Source organism: Corvus hawaiiensis, chromosome 5 (assembly GCF_020740725.1).
Source record: "Corvus hawaiiensis isolate bCorHaw1 chromosome 5, bCorHaw1.pri.cur, whole genome shotgun sequence".
Classification (NCBI taxonomy): Eukaryota; Metazoa; Chordata; class Aves; order Passeriformes; family Corvidae; genus Corvus; species Corvus hawaiiensis.
In genome coordinates this window covers 59,996,401-60,013,107 of record NC_063217.1, presented here as the reverse complement: position 1 = coordinate 60,013,107, position 16,707 = coordinate 59,996,401, and the positions used below count along the sequence as shown (strand labels likewise).

At 37.8% G+C, this 16,707-nt stretch overlaps 1 protein-coding gene across 6 annotated transcripts in view; it reads left to right on the top strand.

Moving 5' to 3' along the window:
- SLC10A7 (solute carrier family 10 member 7) overlaps positions 1-16,707 on the top strand; it is a 142,689-nt gene that overhangs the window by 6,410 nt on the left and 119,572 nt on the right. For 5 of the 6 annotated variants that reach the window (XR_007203571.1, XM_048303328.1, XM_048303327.1 and 2 more), the window contains exons 3-4: positions 1,409-1,545; positions 5,716-5,791. Coding sequence is in view for 5 of the 6 variants with exons in the window: in XM_048303328.1 (XP_048159285.1) it covers positions 1,409-1,545; positions 5,716-5,791 (213 nt within the window). In the remaining variant the exon portion in view is untranslated. Of the gene's footprint in view, positions 1-1,408; positions 1,546-5,715; positions 5,792-16,707 lie in introns of those variants that run through there. The other variant, XM_048303332.1, reaches the window with a different exon arrangement.

Genomic DNA, 16,707 nt, shown 5'->3' with positions numbered 1-16,707 from the left:
GTTTGCCTCAGCATTTGTTCTGTGATCATACAGTCTAAGGCATACTATTATAATAATGACTATTCTAAATAAGTCTAACTATTCTCAAAGACAATCACTAGAGGCATTTTCAAAACTGATAGATTAGATCTGCAAAGACTTGTTCCAGTAATACATCATTCCTCCATGCAGTAGGTTGGCTGTGTTGTATCACCTTCCTTGCCCCCTGGAAGTTACAATGAGGCTTTCTTTTTGTCTTGGGTTTTACTTTTGGAAGTATCACAGAGTCCTCTAAAAACTGTCTGGTTTTGAGGCATTTTCCAATTGTAAAAATATGAAATTAAAAGGGCACTTCTGTATGTGTGATATAGTGATATATATATATGTTTAATGCATCTGGAGTGTCAGCTGGAGAATCCTAGCAAATTAGGTTTTAAATGAGAGTGTCATCAGTTCTTTTGCATTGTTTACTTGAAAAGAGTGTGAGTTACTGTGAGAAAAAGGAAGAGGAATTTTTATTCTCAGTCTGTGAGATTTGAAATGAGCTGAAGTGTATAAGGCTCTTTCCTTGTACTCAAAAACCTCTGTAAAAGGTCCTTGAAATGCCTGAAAAGGCAAAAACAGAGATACAGAGCTAGCTGAAGAGGTTTTTTTCTGTAAGGATACTTGATCACCTCTCTGGAGTTCTCTTACAGTATTTAAAATTAAATGTTTTCTGAGTCTCCAGTGGTGTTTTACACTTCATTTCTCTGAAATTTATGGCTTAACTGTTTTCAGCTAGCTATGGTCTTGGTATTCTTTCTTTGCTATTCTTAATCAGCCTAACTTTTTTTTTCCTATAAATTTCCTATCTGTTGCTACAATAAATAATCAAAGTCTGCTACAGATTACTTTGCTTTTTATGTTTGGTTTTTTTTCCTTAAAAGAAAAACCAACACCACAAATGAATGCTTGGTAATATAAACATCCATAAATTCCTTTTTTTTTTTTTTTTTTTTTTAACCGTATACATGAGAATCACAGTTTGTGGATCTCTTTAGACAGAGAAACTTGAAATCTTGTGCTCACTACAGGTTTTCATGCCTTTTGATATCAAGGGTCAGTAAAGTAAACAGCTGTCAGTGCAGTTAACACAGGTTTTGAGGCAGTGGCAAAGTGCTAAGGCTGCCTGCTGAAAAGCTGCTGTTCTGAGAGCTATACTATTATTGAAGTGGTGGACACTTCTTTTGGAACAATGCCCAGGAGCAGACAGCTTTTATGTTGTCTGGATGTACTTCATTATTAAAGAGGAGATCAGATGATCCCTAAAGGTGCCTTTTTGACATGCACTTCTTTTGTATTATAATGGTGGTCCTAGTTTTAAAAGCACAAATGTGATCTTATTTCAGCTGTTATGACTGCAACTTCCTCTCTTCTTTTTCTTTTGCAGGAGCTGACAAGTGCTTTGATGCATGTGAAACTACACCTTTTTGTCCAGATTTTTACACTTGTGTTCTTCCCAACAGCAATATGGGTCTTTCTTCAGCTATTATCAATCACACCTATAAATGAATGGCTTTTAAAAGGGTATGTTTAAGCATAATGGAGCGGAATATATTTGTAGCTGTCGTCTTAAAGGGCTGCTTATCCTGCAACTGGTGTTTTGTTGTATTTGCAGATTTTGCTGGTTGTTTTTTGTGCTTCAGCACTTTGCTGTTGAAAACAAAGTACATGCACAGGATTATCCCTTCAGGAAGCTGGTCTCATTTTTAGAAAGTCTGGACAGTCTCACGTGTAGGGAGGTTGCAACAGGTTAGCTTTCTCTTTCACAACATGCAGCTGAAGTGATGTGTTGGGTCTCAGGGAAGGTGGGGAGGAAAGAAAAGGAATGCTGAAGAAAAAGCATAAATCAGTGAATAAATATTGTGTATGCCACACATGTTTTCTGGTTCTAAATAGTCTGTATCGAGAATTTCTTGCATGGGTTCAGTATCTGCTTCCTCCTAAATTATGGGGGAAAAAAAGAGTAAAGTTTTTGTAGAACAAGAACCGTGTGATGAGCAGAAACTAAGTTACCATGAAAACAGCATCTTTTAAATCTTGGGTGTACACTGCCAATGTGCAAAGCTTCATTGGTGGTGTACCAGTGATAGATGTAAAATAAAAAATTAAAAGGTTTTTTAGGAATGGGAGGTCAATACTTAGTGCCATGCAGATATACTGGAATGTTTGAATGCAAAAATCAATTATTTCAGAAAACTACCAAAAGAATCCCCATTTTTTCTTACTGCTTGGTGAAACATTGCTTGGGGAGTTCCTTGTCTTAAAAGTTTAATGAAAAAGCTGCTCATGTTTATGTTTTTACAAGGCCTAAATCTAAAAGAGCATTTCATTTTGTTTGTAAGAGGCTTCTCCTGGTGTTCCATCAAGTGTGAAGTGGTCCAAATGATAGTGAAAAGGTGAAATTGAGACAACATGAATTAAAAGTTAACATTCTTTTGCTTAACAGTGTCAGTAAGGCAGGGAAATAACAAGATTGCCATATGATGGTCCTTTGCATTTAGCTATTTCTATTAAAGGGTATTCTTTAAAGTAAAATAATTGTGAAGTTTTTTCTCAGCTAGAACAGATGTGCGATTTTCCACAATAGCCAAAATTCCTTCCTAATCCATGGATTTTCAGTTTCTGAAGTGCAAGGTGAAAGAGACTTTCATGGGGTTTTTGGTTCCATGAAGCACTTCTCATTCCTTTTTTCCCATGAGTCTTATGCCACTTTGGTTCTTAGTATTTAAGGGACATGATCTGTTGCATGCACAAATGTAATTGTATGTATATGCATGCACACGTGTAAAACTGTGTGTAAAACTAAAGATGTGTGTATTTTTGCAAAGAAAAGAAACACTTGGGCATTTATCTCTCTAAATGTGGAGCCTAAACCAGGCTCATTTGTCATGGAAGTGTGTCTGTGTCTTACTAGTGAGCTGCTATACTTCTGTTTGCTTCAAGCTGCCTTTCAAGCACTTGTTCCTTGAGTACTGCTTCTGATTTGGCTGTTTTATCTTTTAGTGCAGTAACTCTGTTGTAGTGAGGTCTCATTGGAAGAATGATCAGATTGAGGAGTTTAATTAAGGTAGCTTGGTTGGGGTTTTTTTTAAGAGTGCTTTCTTGATAAATAGTGCTGTTCAGGACATGCTCAGAGCAGCAGGCACTGCACTGGGAGCTGTACCTTCAGTGTGAAGCAGGTGCAGAAGATACTGAGCTCTGTCCTAATTCTAGGATAACACATTTCAAAGCAGGTCCCTGTGTGTGTGTGAGGAGCTGATGTGAGGGACTGTGCTGTGGCAGCTCTCTGTAACCAAAAGTTCATCCTAATGCCCTGCAGCTGTAGCTTTTATTCCCTTAGAAACACTAAAGTCTATAAGGAAAACAGGGAGGGAGCAAGACAGGTTTTGGCAACGTTACTTCCTTATCACACATTTAGCACAGTTTGTAGTGGTGGCTGGATAACAGCCCTCGAAAAGGCCTGGAAAAACAGGCATATGCTCTCAAGGGCATGCAGCACCCTTTGGCAGCGTGGCTCCCCTGGGCACTGCAGCTCTCCACTGCTCCCTGCACAAGGTTATTCCTGGAGGGCACAGCCCACAGTGCCTTTTACATCTTGCATCAGAATGCATGGTAGATTCTCCTGTCCTCTCTAATGGTGTTTTGCTGTAAGTGTTACTTGAGAGGCAGATTCAGATGGTACCAGCTTTTCACCTGTATTTCTACAGCTAAGTGGGTTTTTTTTTCTTTCCCTCCTCTCTGTCTGGGATGATATTAGGAGGTTTCTTGCTTTGCAATTATTTTGAAATCTTTAAAATAGAGGAGAAACTGACATCCTCCCAAGAATCTTATAAGTTACTTTTTTTGTTAGCTGACTGGGTTTTGCATTGCCAACATCTGTTTGAAAAGGAGCATGAAGCAGGTTATTAATGTATGCACAGATTCACCTCTTCTCCACTTTTAGCATATAGCATTTACAGCACAGGTGGTAAAGCATGAGATGCAAAGATTGGGTGTAAGATACGGCTTTGGAGATTTCACATCTAAAACATGTGACTCCCGACTCCACTACTCAGTTGTCTGTAGTGTTATCAGCAGAACAGCAAGTGTTTGGACCCCTGATGTTAGCACTCATAGCATGGCCTGATACAGTGGAATATTTCAGTTGTTGGTTGTTATCTGTAGTAGTCTGTTGGCCTTGAGAGCCAACAGAATCTGTTTGTATATCGGTAGAATTGTGTACTTGACGCAAAACAAAAAAAATAAACTTTACAGGTGCATGTTCAATACACTCAAAAGTATTTCCATTTAGTGTGTACTAGGTTTTTTTAGATTAATATTGCTTGATAGGGATTTTTATTTTTAATTCCAAGTGTGTTATTTTCAGTTTGAGAGGGTTAATGGAGATTGTATGATTAAATCTTTCCCTTATAGTATGGAAAACCCTGCCAGCTGAGATGAATGCCCTTGCACACATTTTGTACCTCTCTGGATAACTTTGAACTTAATCCACCCCTTATTAGAGCAGGTGAGAAGTTCAAGGAGCTGGCTGCCACATAGAAGAGAGATAACTGTATCACAGTGTAGGGGATGGACATCAGAATTGCCATGTGTTTGTTTGTCTGCTGTATATTTTCATATATGTTTCCAAACTTTCCTGCACCGTTTCTTTTTCCTGTATTTGTTTTCTTTTCAATATGAGCTTATTCTGCTGTGTGCTGACAACTCTCTGCTGCCTCTCTCATAGCTTATTTCCCTGTAAGCTGAAGGTACTGTGTGCTTCCAAGGTAGTGCTTGGCACCTTGTGGTTGGAGTTATATAATGCTTACATTGGTTGCCTCTTTCCTCTCCCACAGTGTCTGTAGCTGATAAAGTGAATACTGTCATTGTCACTTACCTGTTTCTTCTCTTTAGCTTCTTTTATATTTGCAGAATATCAATTGCACTGTAATACTCCCTGTTGCCTGGATTTAATACTTTTGTTTGCTACAGCTTTTTGACACTGCCTTTCTCAGGGGTTCGACTGACATGGTTGCAAATGCAAAGTAGTTCACCACTAGTAATTGATTATTCTGAACTAGAATCTCAAGCTCCAATACTTGAAATCATATGTAGATTCCACACTTTTGGGGATTTTGCAAACTATTCTATTCCATGCATTACTGTTCCTTCCAAGTTAACACAGTTTTTCTTCAGAAGCCCTATTTTACTTAGCCCCAAATTTAATTGTATTCTATTGTTGTGTGGTTTTGTGGACTACTTTGCAACAGCATTTGTGTACACATCAATAACTTTGCTGCACAAACAATGCCAAAAAATGACAATAATAGGGTATGTTGAATTTCTAAAGTGTAAGAGAAAGCTGTTGATGATTTAATGGCAGTCAGGTGATTTTATCAGGAAATCTGTGGTAGATGTATGGAGACCTTTGTGAATGAGAGCAACAGTACTACAGATGGGGAAGTGGAGTGACAGAGAGGTTAATTTGTACTTTTTAAATGGTGACATGGCTCTTCACTGTGGTGATTGGTGAGAGATGGCACAGAAATGCTGCCAGCAGGAGTGCCCATCCTAGTGCAGGGCTGTAACTGGTTGCAAACTGATTGCTTTGCACAGTGATATGACTTTCTACTCAGCTATTTGGTATTTTAAGGTTGTAGGTTGCTTAGTGTTTGTCTCATCTAAGGAATGTAACATTCTTTTTGTTGCTTTCAGCTTGCAGACAGTGGGCTGCATGCCGCCTCCTGTGTCTTCTGCTGTAATTTTAACCAAAGCTGTTGGTGGAAATGAGGTGAGTTTTCATTTTGTCTTTTTTAAACAGGCATTCAAACAAATATTTATTTGTGATGCACGCAAGTGGCAAAGCACGCACAGAAATGTGATGCTATTGTGGTTTGTAAAAAATTCTGGAATTAAAGCTTGGGTGTTGTGTTGGTGTCAAACAAGGAAAATAGTGATATGTTATCTGCTGGCATTGCTGAAACTGAAAGAAACTCACTTTTCTGAGGTGATAGAAAGGTTTCTGATAGAAATTAGTGTTGGGAGATTTCTGCTGGTTGCTGTACTGTAATTCCTAACCCTGTAATGTTCCTATTGCATAGGATGCTCTATTGCATAGACCAACAGATTTGCAGTGAAGCTCTTGCAGAGATTGTTTGGATGTGCTCAGTATGAAGAGGTCCTGTAGTGGGAATTTCTCAGGTTTCAAGCTGCAAATCTAGCAAGGGAGATGGTGATAGAAACATGGATTGAAATCTTATATTGTTATTTGAGACTGCATGTAACAAAAATTCAGGGAATGTGGAGTTCTCTGACGGTGATGCCATGCAAAATTCTCAACAGATGGGAAATGCTGGAATAGAAGTTGTTGGTATAAACTCAGTTTGGTCATGATAAATTTTTGCCTTAAGATGGCACATGCTGATGTGATTTCAGACTCTTCATCCACAAAGCACTTCTGTTTTCAAGGTGAATGGCATTTAGGAAATTAATCCAGCTGTGCTAATTAATGAGCTTGTTTCCTTTAGATTTGCTTCCTCATAACTGCTGAAGGTGGAGGAGACCTGGTAGGTGTGGAAGGGAGGGAATTAACATTTACAGGTGGAATTTACACCCGAGGCTGTTGGGATGCTATTCTGAAGGGTTAAAGGCAAATCTTAATTCAGCCATAGAACTCCTGTGTGAGGTTGGGTGGTTCACTTCAACCACATGTTTTAAATATGGCCATTAGTTGTGAACTTCTCATTTTCTGAGTTCAGGCTCTTGGGACCGATTAATGTCAGCTTTGAAAACACACGATAGCACTGAAATAGATTGAAGTTGTACTTTGTACTGACAAAGTGCTGTTTAATTGCTCTATCCTCTGAAGAGAGACCCAAAGTATTTCAAGTCAACCATCTCTAAGTATGGGCAATCTTGATGCACATCACTGTCTGCCAGTTTGCTACCTTGAAAAAAGAACCATAAAGTTGTCTGATGGAGGTGCTGGGGAGTAGTTTCTTAAGGAAATAATTCAAGTACCTAATAGTGATCAACAAAGAAATGAGAGGTTTTTCCAGTTATGGTTGTACATGTAGATGCTGTAAATTACACAAAGATGTCACGTAGCAAACAGGATTAAATGAGGTATTGAGTGAATGCTCATTCAGTGTTAGCACTGTATGTACTATCCTTAGACCTCTAGAATAAACTACAGTAAGATTGGTTAGTTGAAAGCAGTATAATACAGTGTGCAGGAGGGAGAGAGGTGCTTCAGTTTCTTGACCAGTAGAATGCACTTTTTTATGGGAGTGTCCTTCTGGGGTGATGAGGGTGCGTGCATTTTATACCAGCTGAAAAATGGTTGCTTTCTATTACATGATTGAATAAATCACTTACAGGATAAGCTTGAAACTCTGATTCTTCTGTGCCAAAATGGTGTTGGAAGAATGTAAAAATGCATACCTTGTAGTGAGTTTTACAGATAGTTGCTGACAGCAGAGAGGGTGAATCAAGAGTTGGGTCTTGGGAATTGAGAGTTCTCAGTCATGCTCTAAGAGAGCATGTAGAGGAGAAACTCTCTTTAAACATGCTCAGTGTAGACAAAGCCTGTGGCAAAGTTGTTGCCAAACTTGAGCATGTTTCCAATGCAAGCATATTTTTGGAATTTGATGTTTCTTTGTAATTCAGACTAATTTTTCTTCTGAAGATCAGAAAATCACATCCCTTATGCTAGGATGAGGGATGAAAACAGTCTTGCACCTCTCCTTGCCAAACTTCACCTAAGCTGTTATTGATTTATTTCTTTTTCTGATATAAGCAGAACACCGCATTTTTTCCTGTTTCAGTTTGAATCCACTCTGATATACGAAGAATTTAAACCTGGGAGTCAACTGGAAATATAAGTGGTTATACTGTGAGAGCATTTGTTCATAATAATGCTTCTTAAACTGCTTTTGCCTTGACAAGTGTGTATCCCTTACTTAGAGAAATTGATTTGTCTGAGGATGTATCTACACTGCATAATGTAATATGAAGATAAATTAGCTTGCTCAGAAGGAATATAGCAAGGAAGCTCCACATGAACTAATTAGTCTGAGAAGTGTCCTGCTGCTGCAGAGTACAGGCACACCCTCAATAAGTGCTCTGAAGACCTTTTTGGACGTCTCGAAACACAGCACTTAAGAGCTGTGGTGGTTGCCTGTGTTCTTACAGTATAGAGGGGTTTAGGTTTCTTTGTCTAAGTAGAAATGGCTGTTGAATGTCAGTTTGGACTTGGGTTATTCTCAAAGAAAATCAGGCACTATGTCATGGTAGAAGTAGTACATTTGGAGCTGGGGAAACGTGGTCTCTATTTTTAGCTCTGTCATTAACCTTTTGGGTAAAACAGAGTGAGTTACTGCATCTCAGGGGTTAGCTGTGATGCATAATAGCACCTTTGTGAAGTGTTTGAAGAGCAGTGCTGAAAAAACCTGATGTAAGATTTATATTTTATTGGTCTGGGACAGGGTAATTAAGTATTTGGTCAAGTGCTTAGAAGGTGATCTGCATCATTATAGGCTACTTGGGTGCTGGGTTTTGCTGCATATTAATTGGAAAATTTGGTTGTGAGATAAAAAAAGGGAGACTTTCTTTCTTCTCTCTGTTTTTCCTTTATCCTGATTTTCCTTCATTCCTCTTGTGATCTTTTCCTATGTTATTTTCATTAACCCTGCAAGCAACTTTCTAAACCAGCCTATTCCTAGCTTGTGTCACAAATACACTTAGTTCATTAGCAAAGCCAGTTTCAAGTACTGAATTCAGTTTGATGCATATGAAGCCCTATATGAACAAAAAAAAGGTTCATATGTTGACTGGTGAAAATGATGAGGGGTCACCATAAGAATCAAAATCTAATTTTTACTTTGTTGATATTTTCTCAATTACTTAGTTGTTTCTGTCAATCAGTCTCATGATTTGTGTAGAGGACAGTCCATGAAGTTAAAAAAATTGGAATGAAAACCAGAAGGCCTCACATTTGTTCTTTGCTCTTGTACTGTGAAGGGTCAGGATTTTAATGGCATAGCTTGACAGCACAGAAGGCTTTGTTGTGTCATTTTTTTTTCCAACAAGTCTTGTAGTTTTTCAGTGAAATTATAAAAACAATTTCTTTAAAAGTCGGCAATAGAGACAAATAAATATGTCATCATTTCAAGGCACTGTGAAGACAAACCTATTAAAAGCTCAGAGATACTCAGACAGAAGTGCTGTAGAGATGCCAAATATTACTACAAAATATTCAGACAGCAAATGTCATACTCTCCTTAAGAATCAAAGTAATGAAGAAAAGAGATTGAAAATTAGATCTATAAGTCTATTATCAGTTTGGGAGAAGAAGCAATTTGTGATGACTTTTATGGCAGCTTAATGACATACTTTTGAAAAGTGTAACATAACAGGCAAGAACTGTGATGGAATTGTACAGATAAATCGTGGCAGACAGCTCATTTTATTGAGGAATACTTTGGCTATTTTGCTCGCTCATACACCACACAACCACTGAGGGTTTTTTTGTTATTGTTCTGTTGAGTTATAGCTTGTACAGAACCTCTTAATCAACATGCTCCTTTATTTTTTTTTGCAACTTTAATGTGGCTCTGCTATGCCCTTTTGTAAAACAATGTGTTGCATATGCAAGACAAGATTTTGAAATATAAAACAGGCTACAATGAAGAAAGCTAGAGAGGTGTTAATGAAATAAGGTATAAACTAAAGAAGTAGTTCTATTATTGATTTTTAGATTTGTTTTTTGAAGCAGATGTAAAATTTGCAAAGTCCACATCAAGCCTTTCTGGGAAAGAATCAAGGGAGAATAGCAACATCTACCCAACAAATTATATACAATAGTTTTAAATGACATTTTGAAAAACATAGCATATGAATAGTTTCTGAGAAATGAAGACTGGAAAATTCCTTTGTTTGTCTCTGTATTTTTTGGCCTTTTTTTTTTAGTAGAAATACAGGAAAAGTGAACTCTAACACTACTGTAAAGTCTCAGGAAAGATATTGATTTCTCTAAAAATATCTGAAGTTCTTTGAACTGGATATACATGTACATTAACCTTTTAGAAAACAAAATAAAATGAATAAAAAGAAGTACAAGCTCTAATGGTTTATGATTCATACACTGACTGATGCACCAGTGTACCATGAGTGTTTACTCTTGGAAGGTAACACATGAACATTATGAAACAAAATTGTTTAAGATCTTCAAATAAACTAAATGTGTCCTGATGTTTAGTTGTCTTCTATAATATAGTTCTTCCTCTCTAAATAGAAGTCAGTAGTGTTGTCTAAAATTTAATTACCAGATTGCACTTAAAATATTCATTTTTATATGAATAACCATATCCATGTTTTGTTTATGGAAGGGTAATTAATTGAATTCTATTGTTTTTAAATGTGATACCATAAAAGGAAAAGAAGTATAAGGGTTTTCTTCCCTTTCGTAAGTAGGAAATGTTGTCTGCCTACACAGATTAAGCAATTCTAAATGAAAATATAACTAATTCTACCATTAGATACTACACTGAAGTCTCTGGGAAGTGTATGGGTGTCGGAGGACAAATTTAGGCAAGATGTCTGTACTTCACATGTACAAATATAAAGAACTAACTGTGTCAGCATAAGCCTTGTATGTACATGGGAGCTGTTGTGCTGTTAAACTCACCCACTCTATTCCAGTATTACAGTCTAATTTTTTATGTATCCTAAGAGTTTACTTTTCTTTTATTGTTGCTGTGCTTGGAGCAGATGGTTTTTATTGAACTATTTATTGATACATAGGGTTTTTTCCTTCCCTGAGTGGTGTGTGCATTTTGTATCCATCAGTGCATAGGAATAGCCCAAATTATTACTTAAAATATGAATTTCATCACTGTAATCTATCCCAGTCATGCAGCTCCATTAGATATCTCTAGAGTTCTTCATGTCTTCTATAACCCAAAGCAATTGGGAGTCTTTGGGTGTTTTTCCTTCCCTCACTGATCTCCTTTTGTTTATCATTAGTAGTTGTAATACAAACCCACTGGTCAAACTGTTGAGATTGGAGGGGATTTTCAAAGGCATTCAGCTCTACTCTTAATTCAGTGGAGCAAATGCAGGCTAGCATGAGGTGTGTGAAATCCCCAGTCAAGCACTTCAGCTCCAAACTCTTTACTTTGTACAAAGTTTCAGATTCTCCAGCACATTTGAAAAGCAGCTAATTTACTAACCCAAGGTGTCAGTGGTTGAGTTAGACTTGTGGTAAGATATAATTTTTTTCTCTGGTTGCTTCTAACTGAGTGTCTTTCACAGGGCTCATAAGGTGTCCAGTGGAAAAAGCCCATCTCCTACGCTCCTGGGAGTGCAAGAGAGTAGGGAAGTGCAAGACTCTCTTAGAGTACATAAAGTTGTGCAGTTAAGATGGATAAAACAGAACTTGCAGTCTTGTGCATATTCAGCCTTCCCAAATCTGGGGTGCTTGTAGCAGTTCTGCCATAATCTAGAAAGCTGTAAAATAGCCTGTTTAAATTGTACTAAATTGGGCTGTGGCTGGAAGCTACCTGGAATCATCACAGCCTTGTGTTTTTACAGCTGTGTTTGCACAACTGTCCTAGATCTAACTTTGTAAGAAGAGTGTTTTTAGAGGCTTTGCTGTTGCTGTTCTGCAGTGCTTGTCTGGGAAGCCAGTTTTTGTCTGCTATGGCACAGTCACTGACCCTGAAAGCTGTTTGTGGCATAAAGAAGCCAGGACAGAAGCAGAGTCTTGCTCTCACGCTTGATAAAAGTGGCCTTTTAAAGAAAGGTGGTTTTGAATTTGTCTTGGTCTGCAGGTTAATTCAGTGTGAAGTTACACTGTGCAAGAGCTTCCTTCATTTAGTAGTGAGTGCTGTATGAAATGCATTGTGTATGCCAAGCAAGCATTTTTAACTGTGGACAATTCAGAAATACTTACATTGAAGTATTGAAGAGAGTGGGGTCTAGTGCTCTAAAATGCGGGCTCTGTACCCTTTGCTGTTTAATTTTTCCGCCTGTTTGAGAGAGGGCAGGTATTTTGCTAGCAAGGAAAGTGTTACCCACTCTCCCTAACTCAGCCTTTGAAAATAAAGGCTGTTTTGGAGGGCAGTGAAAACTGCAAAGATTATTCAGAAAGTTACAAGTGACTTGTTTTCAGTGGAGTGCTTTTTGCATTCTAGATTCCATTGAGCACCTGCATTCACAGTGTAAGGGTGGTTTTCTAATGAGAACCTTTCTTTTGGCAAAGCAGTGCAGTTGTTTACTGGCACTGAAACCCAGGGATGTGCTGGGCTCTGGTTCCACTATCCCTCACCTGTTGCCTTACAGCTCACTGCAGATACATCAAAATTAAACAAATCTATTGAGAACAAAAAATGCCGTTTAGTGGATTTAGTCAAGGAGAGCATTGTTGTTCAAGTTCTGAATGCTGTCTTGTAAAGAAATAACATTACGTTGTTTCTCCTTTCTTAATTTTGTCCTTTTTGTGTTAAAATCAAAGCCTCAGGGTATTTCAGGTGGAAAAAAATTTTTTTCTATCCAAGCACTTTTTTAGCTGGCATGAATATTTTTGCTTAGTAGCTAATAAGAATATATAGGAAAGAAAGCAATCAGGCTTGCGAATCAAACATTTCCATAATTTCTTTAGCTCTCTTTTTGGGTGTGCAGTATTAAGTCCTGATTTGGGGAAATCGAAGCTGTAAAACATGAACCAGGATTTTCAGTTAGAATTATTATTCTCAAAAGAATTTCGTTTCTTTTCAAGGAAATTAGATTTATTGTCCTTTTTTTCATGATTATGAAAGAGCGTAATGAAGGTTTTTGTCTTCTAAATTGTTTGTCAATTTATTCAATATGTGGTAAGAAAATGTGTTTTATGTTGTATGAGGAAAACCTCATTTGTGTGAAGACAGAACAAATTCCTAGGTTACTTTATATACAACTAAATAAGCCCAAATTTATTTAAAATTATTTCATAGGTGAAGCTAGGATATTTTAGAAGTGTTTTCCATTTCTACTTTCCTGTTAAACTGACTTCTTGTTCATTTGTTAGTTAGAGCGTGTGGCAAAATTGGAGAGCAGTAGGGCAGAAAATTCCTACTGATTCCAAAGCATTTTTTAGGCTCCAGTTTCTGGAAAATATTTGCCCCATGATGAAGTCTGAAAAGAGCAAGCTGCTGATAAACTGTTTCTGGACATGTTGAAGTAAAGCCACGTGTTTCCTGGGAATCCTTTTTCAGGCACACGGACCCCATGCTCGGGTGCTTTCCTGCTCAGCCAGGATTTTTGCACGTGTTGCCTTGTGAGTATGTCCTTTCCTGTTTGAAATCAAGTAGTTTGCTGCCACTTCTAAATTAGCAGAGGGAGGGGATACAGCAGCACTTGGAATAGCTGGTGCAGAAGCTTAAACTCTTGGGCTCACATGGGAAGCCCCTATGAGAAGATGGAAGTTTTGAGGGGCAGGAGACTGGTGAAGGAGTGCCCTGAAATCACAACAGCACCAATAAATTATCTGTGTGATGGGGGAGAAGAAGTTTAGCTGTTAAACAAAATCTCTGCCAGCCCATCCACTACCTCGTACTATATACCCCCTATACAAGCTGCGTTTCCAGGCTGTTTGCTTCTCTGGCATTTGTGGGTCCCCTCAGCACCCTCAGCCTGACCTCCCCAGGTCTGTGCTGTCTGCCTCTGCATCCTGCCCTGCCTCAGGGCCTTGCATGCATCTCCAGGGAGTTGGCACCAGGAGGAACTTTCCCCGAGATTCAAGGGAACAAAAAACTTGCCTTTAATTGTGGTGGGTATGTACAATAGGTCTGACTTCATCTATTTGTTTTCAATACTAAAGGGATGTTTAGTAAGAACTGCCTAAGCAAGCAAAGAAGCACTGCTTATCATCTAAGAAGTCAGCAGCCACATGCTAACTAGGTAGTCTAATGCAGTAATTCTGGTAATTATGTGGCACATGAGCTAAAGAGAATATTACTGGGCTTGCACTGAACTGTGTTCGAGCTGGTAAATTGAGAGCAACAGTGTATTTCCTGAATTAGTTTGCCAATTTATGTGCGTTACTTCCGTGAAATTTTGAAACTCCCTGTTCTAGCAGATATTGTGGATTATTGCAACAGGATTCCCAAAATGTTGAATTTCTAGTGTGTGGATGACTTTGCTTAGTTAGACTTTTTTTTTTGTTATATTTTGTAATGTTCTAAATTCATTTTGTTCAATGATATTGTTGCAAAATGTCTGTAATGTATATGGGGATGTATACTTGAGGCATACTGTGTGAGTGCTCCAGCTCCAACTGCATATCCAAAACCTTTTAAAAGGAAATCTCAATGAGCCCCATGGGACAAAGTAAATTATTACATGTGGTGAACTCTTAAGTCATAGACCAAGGTCATGGCAGTGAGAGTGTATTTCAAAAAGGTTTTATCTGTGCTTGGAAAGCAAATGAAATCTCTCATCATTAACTTTAGAATTATAGTTGTAAGAGGATTTTCACTAGAGGTGAAAGATCAAGTTCATGGCGGACATAATGGAGTCTGAAAAGTTATTTCTGAGACATAATACTGGGGCATGAAACATTCACCGAGGTTTTCACATTATTGAGTTTACAGCCTGTAATCCGGATACTGAGGATCAGAATGGTTGTACTTATTGCTACTGTTGTGGCTTTATTTCAACCTTTGCATATGGAGATTTTTTCTTAATTATATTGTAAAGACTTTTTGAAAAATATCCTAGATTTTCAGGTGTGTCAGGCTCTCATTGCACACAGGCTACCTTAGTTATAGTAATAATAATCCTTCTATAGGAAGATAATTTAATAAAGCTGAATGATCTTAATAAATTCATTAGAGCATGTGTGCATGCAGTGATGTGATCTCTGTCCTTGTTTGCTGATAGTTCACATAAGCCAGAAAGAACAAATGTTGAAGGGAAGCAGGGCAGAAAGGCATAAGTAGAACTGAAGTTTTTAGAGATGTGGATTTTATCCTGTCAGTGGAAATGGGTATTCATTTGTCTGTTTATTCAACACACTGTTTTATTTTGCTAAACTTTGCATATGTATGTGCATTACAGTGGTACTAATGAGCAATAGAAACCTGCCCAAGAGTAGAGTCTGAACCTCTGTGCCTGTGCCTTGGGACTGGTTTTGCAAATATCCCTGCCTGTAGCAGCACTCGCTTGCTTACAGAGTTTACAGTGCTTGGCCTGTTTGCTTGCAGAAGTGGTGAAATCTGCCAGTGATGTGCTGCATTTAAAAGCAGAGTATTAAACAAACATCACCAAAAATTAATCAGTTTGCATTTGTGCTTTTGCTGTCTCGAAGGTTGTTGCACTTACAGGAAAGTTTTGGCTGTTGCAGTTTTATTTGGAAGTCCGCTTAGTCCTCTTTTCATGCAATTTCACTTTGGGTTAAATTTAAAGGTTTAGCTGTTTTGTTTTCTTAAATCCTTCCATCTACTTCGGAAGAGGTATTTGTTAAAAGGTGCATTTGTTCCTCAAGTTACAACTGCAAATGACAAGCATGTACATATTTTTGGCAAGTGTTACTTTAATTTCTTTGGAAATATAACCTAATTCTACAGCAGTAAGGTTTTGTAACTGGAACTACAGCAAGTCAGCTCTAAGAGTGGCTATCAGGTTGTATTCTACGTGAGCAAAGTATTTTGCTTCAAATCAAGTGTGTTTTTTGGAAACCTTTCATATAATCAATGCGTGAGATTACTTAAAAGTCCTTTAAAAAGAGGAAGCATAAACTGGGTTGATAGGTTACCTGTAATTCAAGAAATGGCAGCATTAATATTGGACATAAAATCTCAGTTCGGATCTATGCATGTGCTTTATGCTTCTGTTTTAAAACGATGTGGTCAAGCAATTTAGAAAATATATCCTATAATATTTTTTCTGTACTGTTAATGTCATATGTTATCTCAAAAACACTTGCTGTACTTTCATTATCCAAATGGCCTGGAATATTGGTATTGAGTGAGACTTTCTGTGTAGGTTATGTCCTCTAAGGTGTATATTTTAATAATTTAGTCGATGGCCTCTCTTATACCTTTTCTTCTCAACAAGCAGCGTCACCTTTTTTGTGCAGTTGTGAGGCATTTCTGTTTCTAAGCATAGTCACAAATGTCTCTGACCTATTGATACTGAGACGTTTCTGCTGTTTGCAGCACCCGTGCCAATAACTTCTGCATGGCTTGGTTCTCTGCAATTTGTGATCTGAGGAACTCAGATCAAGAACAGTGGATGGTATTTGTAGGTATGAAATACACAGAAAAATACTCACTATTGTACAGTGCTGTGCTCAAATCCCTTCTGCAAACAAGTCACTCCGGGGCATCTCTGCTTCATAAGGGGTCTGCTGTCATGACCCCTTGAGTAACAAATGTCTCAGTTGCTACATTTGGGTTTTCAAACCTTCCTGAAAACTCCCAGTAGATAAAACTCAGAGTTTTGTCTCAGCTTCTGCAAATAAAACAAAATACCTACCTTGTAACCTTGATTTCTTTGTTTTAGTTGATTCTTCAGCATTTTTATTCCATTTTCTTGAAATTTGAAGTATTCCATTAAATTAGCTCGGTTTTATAGGTAACAATTTTTATATGTATACAAATTTAAAACAGTAGCCTATGCAGTAGTTTTGTGTAACTTTGTTTTATGTAAATGTGAAATCCTAGAACA